The following is a 15458-nucleotide window of genomic DNA, read 5'->3' as shown; positions in this document are numbered from 1 at the left end:
GTAGCGTTCACATATGGCCCGAATATTTCGCGGGACGTATTTTTCGCGAATTGTAGGCGATTCGCGAAGTTCGAGAAAATTAAGTCCTCGCAAAAATGTTGTCGTTTACGGCATATATATACAGGGTGTTTCAGAGAACGCAGGCCAAATCGCTCCTGCGTAAACTACTCATCACAATGAAAAAAGGCTTGGGGCGTTGTGGTCCTGGGCCAGGGGCCTATTTAGGAAATGTTTTAAAGTCCGGGATAATTAACTTGTAATTATTTTTGCCTAATTAACTTTTTAATATTTTGTTTAAGGGCATGGTTTAAATTAGAAAATTGCTCAGCATTATCGAAAAACACTAAACCAACAATTTGCAGAACGATAGAAGGCACGCGAAGCATTTTACGGCTTTCTGAGAAACCGCACAAATTCGACGGGTTTTTGAGTTTCGGTTTCTTATCGGAGCGCATCTCGGCCCCAACAGCACCGCGCCCCGTGGAGAGACACTGTAAAACCCTTAATGTTCGCGAGCCCTCAATTTTCGCGAATTTCACGAATTGAAGAAGTCGCGAAATTTAAGGGCTCGCGAAAATTTCGGTCCTTAAGATTTTCAATGCAGGCTTCTGGAATTCGCGAAATTTAGTGGTCGCGACTATGTCATCTGTGACCGATTCGCGAAAAACAGGGGCCGCGAAAATAAAAGGTTTTACAGTAGTAAAACCAGACTCTGCTGCGTCGCGCGATGACAGCGCAGCAGAGGTTGGTTACAGTATCTCTTCGCGGGGCGCGGTGCCGTCGGGGCGGAGATGCGCTCCGATAACAAACCGAAACTTAAACACCCGTCGAATTTGTGCAGTTTTTCAGAAAGCCGTAAAATGCTTCGCGTGCCTTCTATCGTTCTGCAATTTGTTGATTTAGTGGTTTTCGATGATGCTGAGCGATTTTCTATTTTAAACCCTGCCCTTAAACAGAATATTAAAAAAGTTAATTACGCAAAAATAATTAACTAGTTAATTATGCGGGACTTTAATACTTTTCTTAAATGGACCCCTGGCCCAGGACCAAAACGCCACGAGCCTTTTTTCGTTGTGATAAGTAGTTTTTGCAGGAGAAATTTGGTCTGCGTTCTCTGACACACCCTGTATATATGGGCGGTTTCAGGTGCAGTTGTATTTTTTTTTTCAATTTTTTTATATTTTGTGTTGCATGTCCCAAGAAGAGCAATACTTTATATTTTAATGTCCTGAATGTTTAGTTTCTGAGAAAAAAAATATCAAAGGAGTGGGAAAGAACGACGACGTTTTAACGATTGTCGTGTGTTGCTCTTTGAATCACTCTCAATCTCAAAGTGTTCAAAATAGAGTGCCTATATTTTTCATTGTGATATATATGCAAGTAGGTAAGACGACATTATAACTACTACTTCTTATTCGACGCTCCAATCTTTGTAAAAATTCCCAAACATGCATCCGCGAACAACTGTGACCAAAACTGCGGATTATTTTTTTAGTCGACTATGTGTTGTTTTGTTTTTAAATTAATACCACGTGTAGAACCTTTCATTGCCTTCCAAATTATGTAAAATTTGTGTCTTCATCACGTATGAGTACTGAGAAATAATTTATGAAGCAAAGAATGTTTTCACTTTTTGTTCAATTTCAACACGCTGTAAAAGAAAAATATTTGTTTTTTTTTTTCTTCCGTCGCGTTTTTTTTTTTTGCACCCTTCTGTTAGCCAGCATACTTTCTGTTAGATGTGTAGGCACTAGTTTTGAGTTTTAAGCCTCTAAATATGCAAAAAAATATTCTTTATTATAATTATCTAAGGGACGATGAATATATATTGATATAAAAGGCATTAATGCCGTTAGGCGTATAATACAAGTTTTCAATTCCAAACGTCTAAACACTAAAAATCGCAACTGCCGAAAGCGGGTTTTCAAACAATTTCCGCCTGTGCATGATTGGAGAGGCCTCAAGCCTGAACTGCTGCATAATGTATACTACGTTAGAAATACCAAAGTATAATATTGTAAAACATTAGAGTCAAATACGCTTCCTATTGGAAAACTGAATTTTTAAATGCGAAGTTTTATATTTTTTAATGCGAAATTCATGTAACTAACAGAACAGAATAATTTTTAGCATATTTAGAGGCTTAAAACTCAGAAACAGTGCATACATCTCTAATGGAATGCATTCTGGGTAAAAGAAAAGTGTGAAGAAAACCCGAAAAAAAAAATTAAAGTGTGTTCTTTTTTTTCTTTTTTTTTTTTTTTACAGCGTGTTTAAATTGAACGAAAAGTGAGAACCTTCTCTGTTTCGTAATGTTTGGGGATTTTTACAAAGATTGGAGCGACGAATAATAAATGGTAGTTATAATGTCGTCTCACCTACTTGCATATATATCACACCAAAAAAATATAGACGCTCTCTTTTGATTACTTTGAGATTAAGAGTGATCCAAAAACGCCACACACGACAATCGTCAAAACCTTGTCGTTCTTTCCCGCTTGTTTGAGATGTTTTTCTCAGAAACTAAACAAGTCAGGACATTAAAACTTTTAAAAAGAGTGTTCTTCTTGGAACATCCGCCACGAAATATACAAATTTGAAGCAAAATGAAAAACAAATACGACTGCATCTCCTCGCCTGATTCCCAATGAAACCGCCTATACTATATATATATATATACATACACACACACACTTCCTGACGAAGGCCAGACTGCGGCCCAAAACGTCGAAGAATAATCCCTCCGTTGTTGCTGTTTTTATTACGGGTTTTCTTTTCTTTTCAGTTAAATATATATATATATATATATATCTATAGATATATATATATCGGGGAAGGGTGCCAGGAGGCCGAAGGCCTGGGTATATAACTGAAAAGAAAAAACCCTTGGTAAAAACAGCAACAACGGACGATTTATTCTTCGACGTTTCGGCCGGAGTCGGGCCTTTGTATATATGTGGGTGGTTTCATTTTAATTCAAACAACCTTGTCGGGGGAAGGGGGTCTTTAGATTGTTTTGAAACAAATATACCTAATAGCTCTGTGTCTGCGCAAACCAAAATGACCCTTCAAAAAAAAGTAGGCTGTTTAATAAAAAAATAAATCTGAAGTGGCACACGTCAAGAATTTAATTCTAATATATGTCGAATTTTTTTATTTGTTATAAATTATTTAACTTACTTATGCTGGTAACATTTTATGTAAATGACGAAATCGCAGGCCATGTTCTAGAAGCTTTGAAACCCCTATGTGTGCGATAGTTTTTTTTAAGCCCATTTTGCTTTAAATTCGGATTGATGTAACCGACTACAATTAACACCAGCGACATAAAAAGAATATCGACGCGTATTGATTAACATCAGCTGCCTGATGATGTGCGTGTGCTATTTATAAACAAATTTATATTTGGTTCCGGATTTGTTAAACACCTTAAATTTTCAAACTTTTAATTTCAATTTTTACAAAAAGAATTTTTTTTTTATTTTGTTGAAGTTATTTTATAGATCTCCACTAATACGAGTAACAATGGGGCAAACCTGATGGTTAACGTTTTCTGTTGTATTCTTGGGGCACCCAGCTATATAAGCCTATTTTATGACATTTCTGAAATTGTGTTTCCAACATTGTTGCTTCACCACAAGGCAGCGGAGTCCGAAAATAACGTTTCAACTAAAAATAAAACTATAAAATAAAATTACGCCGCTGTCTCCATTCACGACCCCCTTCCTCTGCCCCCCTCCCTCCCCCCCCCCTTTCCCCCAGATGCACACACACACACGTACACACAAGCGGAGAGTCAAAGTTCTGCCTCCCTAATTCACGATTAATTGTTTTCATTTGTCGCAGATTGAACTTCAAAACAAAGAATAATGGTCTTTTGAACTCAAGTAGTGGTATATCTTGTAAGCGGTGTAACACATGACCGATACTGTGGGCGCCGCCTGAGTTTACCAATTTATAGTATACAGACCAGGCTGCGTGTTGAACATTATTTTACATTAATAATGGGCGTTGGTGTGCTCATGCTGGCAGACGATTGCAGTCGTGTTGCAGGCTAGGCAGGTGTCGAGCGGTCTCGTCTTGCACTGATGACTGGCAGGTGTCCCCAGCAGGTCTTCTCTCCCTGTTTCGTGACTGCCGTTATTCTTTTTGGAGGTCTTCCTGTATTCGACACCTCCGCACCTGTCATGTTTCGGTGCCTCGACTGTCCCATTCTTCTCTGCCCTCCCAAGACAAAGAGGGCCTCGTTGCTTAGCTCTTCCACTCCCCCTGCGTTCTCTCCGGAGACGCTATGCGCTAAAGTATACCTTTGAACCCCGAGCTGCGGTCGTGTTAGAATTCAATGGAATTTAACCGTAGAAGTTAGAATTCCATTTCATAAAACGCGTCTGTGCGTAGAAAAGTGGAGGACGAAAGTAGTGAAGGCCACAAACGAGCCGCCCAACCAACTAGCTCAAGCACTTACTTATCTTGAGTTCAATTCCAGCCGGGTCTACGTGATTCAGCTGAATCATCAGAGCCGCTATGATATTGTATTGATGCTGCAAAATAAATTACTATGTCATGCGTTATCACTGTGATTTTGTGATGACAAATCACTCGTCCATCGGGAGATAACGAATGGTAAAAACAATAGGTGCTCTTGGACAATGTGTTAAGATTTCTCGAAACGTGACTGAGGGAAGGGGGAGGGGGGACAAATGCCTAATACTCTTTAATACGAGGCATCTTTTTTTTTCTATTCCTGACTCGCCACCATCGCGTTTTGTTTGTATAGAACGAATGTCGCAAGTGGTGCGGGCACTTGCACAAAAGCAGTGAGTGATGGTTCCGCTGTTGAGAATGTATGCACAAAGACAAAGAAGCAGCCGTACGTAACATTTTTTTACAAATTACTTTATTTGACGAGTGCTGATTATAGCTTCAATGAGCACACATACAATGAACCTATGTAATTGTTTTCACAAATCGTTAGGTGTCCTCGGAAATATTTGCCCAAGTCATTGGCCGCATACCCTAGAGTGTTCACAAACATCTACATATGCACTACTGAAGTCACTGAGCACCGTATATACATTAAAGTTCAGAAATATGAGTTCGCTCCAGATGCACGCTTTCATTATCATGCTTCCAGACGTGTGAAGAGCGAAAACCTGCCCTAGCTGGCACGCAGTCTCACTCTTCTCTCGTGATTTTTCGGAACACAGTCACTTCTTTTTCGCTCAAGTTCAGAAGTGCCACGTTTCTCAGGTGCATTCCAACCTTGTCCACGAAGTCGATTGATGTCTGGATTGCCGCATGGTCCTGGCAACGGAGGTTGTACGCTGTCGCGTGATGTTTCAACATGCCCTCAACTCCATCACAAGAGTTCTCGTCATGTCCGGAAGCAGAAAATAGCCACGTCCCCTGAAGGTGACATGCTCGTTCAAACACGTACAGTTGAAATTTATTTTTTTAAAATGAGCAGGGGCCCCGTCGGAAACGTACGTGTTTGGCGCAATCACTAGAATGTGCTCCTCCAGCCAGTCCTCGATACGTCTGAGAGCCAGTAGTGCATCGCGACTATCGTGGCACAAGTCTTCACCGAAGCCGCCGAAACATCTGGGACCTTGGAATGTTGACGCGGCACACGTGAATATGAATATCTGACGTTTATGCCAGTGATACTTCTGTACCTCCTTAGGCAGAATTACAGTCCAGTTCTGTGCGAAGTTAAAATGCAATACGAAGTGTTTAGATGTCACTTTCGTTTTCCCCAGTCGTATAGCTTCCCCTTGAGTTCTTCTTATGAAATCATGGATCGAAAACCTCGTGGCCCATTTTTGTAGCTATTTTAGGAAAGCTCTGGAATCGGCAATTTTGTTTACCAAATTATCACACTCCCATATGAAAAATGTGAGTACCTCTTCATTAACAAGCTGCAATGCCTGCGCGGAGTGGCGATCATCGTCAAGGCACCCTTTTCATTTGCCCTGCTAACATTGGGGTGTAGACTCAGGGCAAAGGCACAAAGCCACAATATCCTCCTATTTAATTCTCCCTCCTGTTGTCTGTTCAGGGTAGAGACACACAAGTCAAAGATTGTGCAGCGCACCCCGTAGGAAAAATCCATCAATGTAACGCTGTTTGGCAGTAAATGGTTTCTAGTGGACCGCTGACTGTGCCTCACTGTACGTCAAGCATGTCTGATTGGCCAACAAGTTACTCTGACCGACATTCAAACTCCAGTCAGACCCCGGCTTGTCGGCTTTCTGATGGTTTCTTGGTGGCAGTCGGCCGCCGCGAAATGCCATCAGAATGTCCTGGTGGTGATTCTGACTGTACATCGATTGTCTCTGACTGTACGTCAGAAAGCTTTAACGTGCAGACAGAAGTACGGTCAAAGGACGTAAAGTTCGTTCGGATACCACTATTTCGTCAAATCTATGAATACGAAAAGTAATCTATGCACGAGAAAACGATTTCGGGACGTGAGCCCATAAAACCGCTGACGTTAGAGATATGACACGCAACCGACCGACAACCTTGATCAGAAGCCCGCCGAAGTGCCGAACACGATACTTCGCACTTCGCTTCGCCCATAAATGCTTCGTCGAGCTTTCATGAACGATCGCTCTCGACTCGTTTCATTTGCCCGCTTGCTCCAACTTGTCGATCCTGCCCGGGCTCTACAATGTCTTATGTTTTAGTAGAATTTCTACTCGACAAGACCCAGCCTGTTGTGAGTTCCGGCGATGTAAGGGACTATGGCGGTGTAGTTGAAGACGACAAGGTGTACCAGGTCTAGTGGGCCGATGACGCGCGAACAGAAGGATCGTTCTACGACGCGAAAGTACTCTACATGGCAGGTGAGTAGAACTGAAGTACGGCAAGTGATGTACAGCTGCAACGGAAAAAGAGTAGCACAAGTGACCGACGACCGGAGCGGCAAAATCGCGACACGCGGCGCTATCGTTCCCGAGCGCGCCGATAGCGAGAGTGCCAGTCACGTTCCATGTGTCAACGCGGGGGTGGCCGGCAGAACGCAGCCCATCCTAAAGCCCGCACTTCGAAAGGTATCTCATACTTTAAATTTCTGTCAGCTGCCCCCCCCCCCGCGTTGAGAGATGCAACGTGACTGGCACACTCGCTATCGGCGCGCTCAGGAACGATAGCGCCGCGTGACGCGATTTTGCCGCTCCGGTCGTCGGTGACTTGTGCCACTCTTTTTCCGTTGCAGCTGTACGAGTGCTTTGCACAACATGCTGAGAGCTTAACTGCATTTGCAGCCGAAGCATCTCGCATAAAACGAATAGTCAAATCGAGTGTCTCTAGCGGTGCGTAGCATAGCCGTTAAGGTGCTCGATTTGTAAGCAAACGGTCGCGGGTTCGATCCGCGGTGTTCCTGCTTTTTTTTTTTTTTTCTTTTTTTTCTTGAACATTTTGTTTTATCGAGGCATTTGGCGATATTTATGAGTGCGTATAGCTTTATTCTTATATAAATGCTGCCCTTGTTGATGAAATTCCCTTGGCAGTGGCAGTCAGACGTCATCTGATGGACCATCAGATGACGTCTGATGGTCCATCACGTTCCACCAAGGCTGCTGACTGGCAGTCAGTGTCCCAAATTACGTAGCTTGATGGAATTTTCAATAGGGACACACGCACAAGCAAACTGTTCGGGATTCAGTTTCACCCATTTCGGAAGCTGATAGTAGCCTTTAGTCCATCCTAATTTCGACTCTGGGTTCGCCTCCCGAAACAGCTGGTGCGCCTCTCGAATTGGCCTAGTCATGTAACGCTTAATGATCACTTGTGGCTCCCCGTCTCTCATAGTCTCGAGAGCTTCTTTTTTGTTTGAACTCTGCCGAAAATAGTCAAGATCGTCGTCTGTGTAGTACACCGTGGCCGACCGTAGGATGTCCTCACTTATGCCTTCTCCATGGTACGGCTCCGGACGTTCCCATACGCCGTAACGTTTAAAATCATTGCTTTCATTTTCTCAGGATGTATCTGGATGCCAAAGGAATTCGTCGTGCTACCTCGCTAGCGGCTGCCCTTTCGGGCACAAGCGTGAGAACCTGGCATTTTTTCTTGGTAAGACCGTGTCTTAACAATGGTCTCCCTTAGGTTCTCCCACCATTCGTCACAGCCCAAACATGTGCGATCACTGCGAGCACTTGAGCACTTGACCACTCGCCTCCGAGTCATATTCTGTCGCCAACCTTTTCAGTACTTGTTGGCTGTAAAATTCCTTCATTTCTCGATGCTTCCTTTCAACGCATTATGACAGGTGGTTCTTTGGATTTACCGACGGCATGCGCAAATGAGTTATCCCAATCGCAGCAGCGGAAATATCCGCATTCATGTCTGTGACTACTTCGTACTCTTCGAGGAAGCTTGCTGGGGAGCTTGATCCTGGATCACTATAGCAAGGGGAGTTGAATGTTCCTCACCGGCATCTGTGAAGCAGTTTTGCAGAGCACTTTTGTCATCATAACACCCCCGACTTTTAAGGGGGCAGGATCTTCAATGCATCTACGACGAAGTCGGTGACATAACGATAACGCCTGTTGGGGTAGATCGTTCGCCTATGTATCTCAAGTAGTCGACACGGAACCTTTTTTTCGAGCTAAAAACATTCGCCATGGCTTGAAGATGAATGTGCAAGGTTTTGAAAGACAGTTCACTTTCAAGTTCAAACAAGCGTTTTCCTCATAGAGAAAGTTCGGCCTCGTGGTTTCACTCACATCCGTAGTTTACTATTGTGACTTTAATGCCGCGTGTTTTCTCTCTCTCTCTCTGGTTGTACATTAGCTATGTCGGGAGTACTTCGTAAATTATAAACCCCGATATAGATCACCGACGAAGGGTGCTAAAAATACAAAACTGTGTGTTGTTAAGTAGAGAATAAATATAAATAAGAAGGGAACAAAAAGGGCGAATTTAAAATCTCGGCCTACTGAACGATAACTCTTTATTTATACAGAAATGTATGCAAACAAAGCAGCGAACCTAAAAGAGATGCGCCAAAACGATTTTCCTTTTACCGTTGTACTCACTTGCCAACACTTTTAATGTTGGCCCTAAGTACGTGTGTTCATACGAGTTCTCATATAAAACCACGTACGTGTTTTCGGTCTGGCTGTGAACGCAGACTCCCGAGATCAATCGACGGTCACCCGACACCACTGTTTTTACGAGTGGGGTCCCACGAAACGTTTTCCCTCTCCTGGCTGTTATATAAACAGCACCTCCACAGCGCCTCTATATTTTGTTGCTAAAACAAACAACCTCAAACTCATTCGCGACTTTGCAAAAGTTACCTTTAAACACATCACTTTACCTCAAACAGGCACAGTATTGCTCATGAAAAGATGGAGATGAGGGGCACCAGATGCCGGCAAGGGGCCCCATTTTCCAGTGAAGTTTGGCAAAAACTGATTAAACTTTGTAGCCGAAAACGAAAAGCTTTAAAACTTCCCCATCCGCTCCGAACCACCACCGCTACATGTTGGCGGGGTCTGAGCGCTGGCCTACACGTAGTTTTGCTTTTTGCAAAAGAAACCAACAACATTTCAAAAAATTTTGCCCATCTCTTCTGTTTTTATTGAAAAACTTATTAACAACTTCTCTAAGATTATCTAGAGTGAGGAGAGACCACAGTAAAATAAAAGCACAAATTTTATTAATGAAAGAGCTATGAGTACTGGTTTGCTGTCTTCCGTGTTAGATCAAATGAACGCCAAAGTGATGGTGTAGTAGCCAAAATGTTTAGTATTCCGAAGATTAAACCCTATAACTGAAGTCTATATTAAACTCAAGTGTTTCCTTTCAGGCAAGGAACCTCATGTCAGGCAGGTGGAGTTGTAAACCTCATAGATTTCTCCATCGCATAGAGTCTTGTAAGTAACAAGACATTCCTGGATATCGTCATTTGTGGCGTTTTCGTAAGCCCACAACTGGCACTCTGAAAAAAAAAATGAAATATTCACATAATATACAGGGTAATCCTACATGTGAATTCGTTTTTGGGTAATCCTAAGCAATTACCGTTATCACAACTACCTCCATTACGTGCTTCATCACCCTTATGACGAAAAGCTGTGCTTCCAGTTAGTCTAAGGGAGGACATAGTAAAACCGTGACAATTCTCCGAATTCCTTTTGCCGATTGAAGTGTCACCGACGGTTACATAACAGGTTTTGTATAGTGAAGCCGCCCTAACAAAATCGCATGACTAGGTTAAGCCATGTACGTTCAAATGCATGAGTTATAACAATACACAACTTTCTCAAACAAGTGCTTGGTAAAATAATAACCCCTAAAATATTCTAATAGTGCCAAAGCCAATTCCTGTTGAAAATAGCAGTACAAGTCCCACCCACAAAGGACCTTGACCCTTTTCTCTTTGGCGGAGCGAACACTGGCGAGGAGGCGAGTGATGATCAAACCATGAATCGTGGAATGCATGTGGGGAGCTTTACATGAGGTGTTCTTCGTCTGCTTTGTTGTGGCAGACTATAGATTCCTAATTTATTTTCCGTTGAGAGTCCAGTCCCAAGCACGGCCCGGGTAGATTTCTTTATTTTAAAGGCCTTTTTTGTTGTTTTTTTTGCTTAAAAAGCTATTTTAACAGTCTGCAGAAACATGTCTGTTTCTTGCTTAGTTATAACTTATCTCAATACGTATGTTTCGCATGAATACACTTGCTCAGCATAAATAATGCTAAATGAGCAACAGAGATCTTAAAAGAGTTTATGTAGTACCTGTGTGCATACCTCGACCTATTTGCATGATTGAATTAATGACGTTTTCAATGAACGAATGCAGTATGATTATCACCCTGACCACCCTTCAGACCTACCACTATGCATGCCATGAAATGCATAGTAGCCTCTACAGATTTCTAGAATTAGGAAATCAATCTGAATAAGATTAACATTGTAGCCGGCAGAATTTGCCCAGAGGCATCATGATTAATTGTGAAATAATTAAAATATCGCTAGCACGCTTAAATTATTTTTTTTACTGACGATTTTGTCTCCCTTCAGATATGTGAACTCAAGTCGCAAATTATGATATATGACGTGGATTGGTCACCCTAATTCGTCAGGCATAAGGAAGGACGAATGTTTACCGGAAAACTAGGGATAAGCATTTGAGTTGCTACCTTACCTTGTTGTTCGATGTTGAAATTGATATTGCAGGTCCCAAAATTTGAGTACAATACCAAAGCCTGTGATACTTTCTCTCCACCTGCGTTGATATGTCATTTGTTGCGCTAATATGTCCAGCTTATTTTTAGGGGTTCCAAAAGCCTAAACTATACACCTGCCAGATTCAAATTTAGTTATTATTTTGATTAGGTACACTATCAGTGCATATATATGAAACAGCGTTGAACATATAAAAAATGGTTATACACCGGTTTCAAGATGTGCTTATCTAACTATTTGCAAAAATTCTCTTAAGCTTGTGCTCATAAGCTACCGTTGTAACTCAAACTGTTCAAACGTCTTTCAGGTTCTTTAAGATATTGGGAATAACTCTACTCCCCGCCAGAAACAAATCACATTCATGTTTCCTTCTTTTCTCCAGAAGCACATGTTGTCAGGCCTAATAAATATTTTAAACTTCAGTTCCTACTATCATGTAGAAATCACAGCAGCACCGCAGAGAATCACTTTACTTGGTTCCAGCTTAAAAATTTTAGGATCCCTAATTTTGGACTAATGAGTTTATACTGCAAGGCGTTAGCAACTCTCAAAGTTTACTTTCCCATGTTTTTTTTCTAGTTTGCCACATAATTGCCTTACCGCTAGACATAAGCCAACATTACCATGCATCAACAAATCAATCAGCAGTAAAACCTAATTATGACGCTTGTTTGGAAATTGAGGCCTAAAATGCCAAGGTGACAACCGAACGACCAGTAGTAAAATCGCCTGTCATTTTCTTGAGACGGAGGCAAAATAAGCCAAATGACAACCGATTCTAAAGGGCAATGAAGCCTAACCCTTCGACAATTAAGGGTGCTAGCATTCTGCGTTTTTCGAGTTTATTTCTAGTGAAATTCGGATAAAGCTTTATTGCAGTTAATTTTTTATCGAAAATTTGATGTTTATTGGAGTTAATGATAGAGTAGAGATTTTTCAAAATTCAGTTTAACTCTGATGTGTGCCCATATTTCTTTAGCTTCAATATACAAGAAATATCCGACAGAAACCTGCACTAAATTTTTGATAAGTCACCCGTAAGGAAGGAAGTTGCTTTAATTTGTATTGGGTATTCGTGCAATATTGCCGTGCGCGGGGCAAAGCAAGCAACGCTTGGTCACAGACTTCAAAAAGGTTCGTGTTCATTCTTACTCGGGACGTACATGTTTGATCATTTCATTCTACTTTCTTGTTCTCGATTGTGCCTTTTCATTTTCACCTCGAACGCTCCTCGCTCGAACCTTCTGGGCCGAATTTTTGCGATGCCGACGCACACTAGATAGCACCGGCTCGCGACCTTGTCGAGTCAGTCTCGCTCTCGCTTCCTGTTATGCCGCCAAATCGCCAGCCGCTTTTCTGTTACCTCGACGCTCATTTTTTATTTTATTTAGCACAAGTTCGGAGAATGAACGTTCATTTTCAATTCATTATTCATTGTCTCATCGCCTTCATCCGCGACAACACAGCCGTTGGTAATAATGACTCTCCCGCAACAATACTTGCCCCAAAATTGTTGCTTTACAAACTTCGTTATTTCAAAAGCACTGAAATCTTTGACGTAGTCCCTAATAGCTCATTTCCTTCCCCTTCCATTTTAACGCTTTATTTGCGGCTGCGGGGAGTGAAGTTGTGAATATAGCTTTCACTGCAATAACAGCACAACCACGCCGTCCTATAAAAGGTCCAAACTTAAAACTAAAATGGTGGCTTTTTTGAAGTGCAAAATTGTAATGACCCGTTGTCCAGAACAAAACTTATTGTGTAAAACGGTAAACTCTATTTTGTCAATAGTCCGAGATTTGAACGAAAACTGGAAAGGCCTCTTCTGAGAACTGACCCTGTCCTGATCAGGTTTATACGTAGAATGCCTTGTTTTGCTTTTTTTTTTAATCGATAGGTATAGTTTTCGGTCAAATTCATATTAACGAAAACTTTACTCGGTGGCGTTTTCTCACATTTTATCGGATTTATTTTAAAACGCGGAGCCCTAGCGTTTTGGGGCTTTTCAGGACACTACATTTCCAGTCAAAAGTGATTTTCTTGGCAAATAGGTTGTGCTACGTGTGAACGTTGAAGAGCGCATGATCAAAATATTTTACCATACGCACGCTGCAAATTGCAAAGTTAAATGTAAAAATTATATCACTTACTGGTATTATTATATATCCCTATGAGTCCCTCGCAGTTTTCAACTTTTGTGGTAGTAGAATCAGTGTAGCTGAAACATGAGGACACACTTGTTTAAATGCTGTTTCAAATGCTCTTATTGTCATCCATAAACCAGTTTTTTAATTATTTTGTTTAAACAAAACCCGGCCTAGCTCACAAAGGAGAGAAAATTGAGAAATTGCATGAGGAATTCTGTGGTGTGTGTGTTTATAGAGCCGGAAGTTAGTCAGCCCCAACGTGTGTTTGGTGTCTCATTTGGAGATGAGCAAGTTAGTCAGTGTAGTATAACCGCTAGTTTGGGGTCTTCAACGTGCACCACGCAGTAGTGATACACGACCGCATGCCGGTACGCTGCTCATCAGTATTAAAACGGGCAGGGCTTCCGCTCCATGTGTTCCAAGCTGGAGTGGGAAGGTTAAAATAGCTTCTCGGGAATTATTGACGGGGGCGAGTCAGGTGGGTGCGGTACCATATCTAAAATCTTAATTCTTCAGTACCTTTCAGATAATGTTATAAACTTAGATGTGTGAGCACACTGCTACAAAGTTCATGGCATTTCTTTCTTTCTGTGCATTGGGTTATACCTTGCATGGCGTCAAACCAAATGTAAAAATATGAAGAGATAAATGTTCTAGTGTCATGCGGAGGTGGCTATAAAATATTTTCCTGTTGAATCAGTCTTGTACGGTCCTCCAGAACTAAAATTAATTTTGGTCAGATTACTACATCTAATCCTAAAACTTTCGGATTCACCTTTTCATCGATATTATAGAAACAACTTCTTATAAATTTCTTGTATGAAAATTTCTCTTTTGCCATTGCCTTCGCCACTGTCGTGGTAAAACACGTGGGAACACATAACGCATTGTACGAAGCTTCGCGAGAATGTTGCCTAGAGGAACTTGGTAAATGTTTTATGCTTCGCCAATTAGATCATTGTGCAATATTTCACAAAGGTTCAAAGAAAACGATGAGCGTCAGTAGCTAAGTAAAAAATAACGTTCAGGGTACTTACACGACAGGAAGATCGTTGATTTGGTATGTAAAGTTGACACTTGTGGACATCGTGCTGCTGTCTTCACTGATTTTTGTTACGTAAGTGCACACAATTACAGATGCGTCAAAGCCAGTGTACAACATATGCATTTTATCTGTGGACTGCATTGCCTAGAAAAATAATACCAATAGTTACCCCACCGATACTGGTAAAATTCATTTACTGATTTTACACTTTAAAGCTATATGCATGTTCAGAATTATAGATGTCAGAAAAATTTTAATTGGCATACCTTAAATGCTAGATAGCCTCTCGGGTCAGTGCAGCCGTTTGCTCCTACAGCCCTGGTGAAGAAAGAGGAGCAACTAATGATGGCTGTAGCTACCATTAGTAATTCCATATCTTAACAATTTTTGCCTAGTAAGACCTAAACGATTTTCTATACTATTAGCGCCTTTTGAGGCTAGAGGTTTACAAGCACGCCACTGGATGGCACTCAACAGCCAATTCCCCTCTTTTATACATAAATCCCCGCATAAGCAAAAAACGAATGGGTCGTAGTCGTAGAAATACTCTTCGTTGCTTACCAGGCGTGTATTTTGTTTTCCTAATACTCACGTTTACCTTTTAGCTTCAAGGGTTTTAGTTTCATTAAAAAAACTAAATTTCCTTCCACGTGCGGTCATGAATGTGCGCTGAAGGACCGGATATTAGCAGTTGTATTTATATTGGAAACGGATGTTATTCCGCAAGAGACCTTGTGCAGCTGTGTTTTTTTTTTTCAGCAGTACGAAAACGTAAGTTTTTTTCATTTTTTAGGTCTGCAAAAAGTTGTTTTGAAGCGAGCTGTCGGCTGCCGTTTTCACACGTATGGGGTGAATCAAAGCGAGGAGCAAGTTTTCCACTGTTTTATTAAAACAACTGTCTGGAATTTGCATGAATATTTCCGCAAAATATATGATTAAGTTATTAAAAAATTGTTGGTAAACATTAACAAAATGGACGTAGTTAAAAAAGCCTACGCCATACCTTGAAGATTTAAAATTAGAAATATCTTAGTGCCATACATATTTTATTAAAAGTAGCTCAATAAT

General features: G+C 41.3%; 1 protein-coding gene across 1 annotated transcript; it reads right to left on the bottom strand.

Annotated features, from left to right (window-relative positions):
- Positions 1 to 9827: 9827 nt before the first annotated feature.
- Positions 9828 to 14764, bottom strand: LOC115331346. Its single transcript, XM_040214309.1, has 5 exons — positions 14657 to 14764; positions 14383 to 14534; positions 13349 to 13416; positions 11158 to 11238; positions 9828 to 9949 (listed from the first exon to the last, which is right to left on the bottom strand). The coding sequence occupies exons 1-5, from the start codon at positions 14762 to 14764 to the stop codon at positions 9828 to 9830; spliced, it is 531 nt and encodes a 176-aa protein (XP_040070243.1).
- Positions 14765 to 15458: the final 694 nt, after the last annotated feature.

The sequence above is a fragment of the Ixodes scapularis genome, unplaced genomic scaffold (assembly GCF_016920785.2).
Source record: "Ixodes scapularis isolate PalLabHiFi unplaced genomic scaffold, ASM1692078v2 PGA_scaffold5__190_contigs__length_132052651, whole genome shotgun sequence".
Classification (NCBI taxonomy): domain Eukaryota; kingdom Metazoa; phylum Arthropoda; class Arachnida; order Ixodida; family Ixodidae; genus Ixodes; species Ixodes scapularis.
Note: the sequence above shows the minus strand (reverse complement) of the source record. Positions and strands in the feature narration are given on the sequence as shown.

What these genes read in the sequence shown, in the direction of transcription:
- LOC115331346 (XM_040214309.1), bottom strand. Translation starts at nt 14,764, where the DNA reads ATGGAATTACTAATGGTAGCTACAGCCATCATTAGTTGCTCCTCTTTC. An exon ending in GAGGCTATCTAGCATTTAAG is followed by an intron (nt 14,535 to 14,656) that starts GTATGCCAATTA and finishes TTATTTTTCTAG; the next exon opens with GCAATGCAGTCCACAGATAA. An exon ending in AGGGATATATAATAATACCA is followed by an intron (nt 11,239 to 13,348) that starts GTAAGTGATATA and finishes ATATCAACGCAG; the next exon opens with GTGGAGAGAAAGTATCACAG.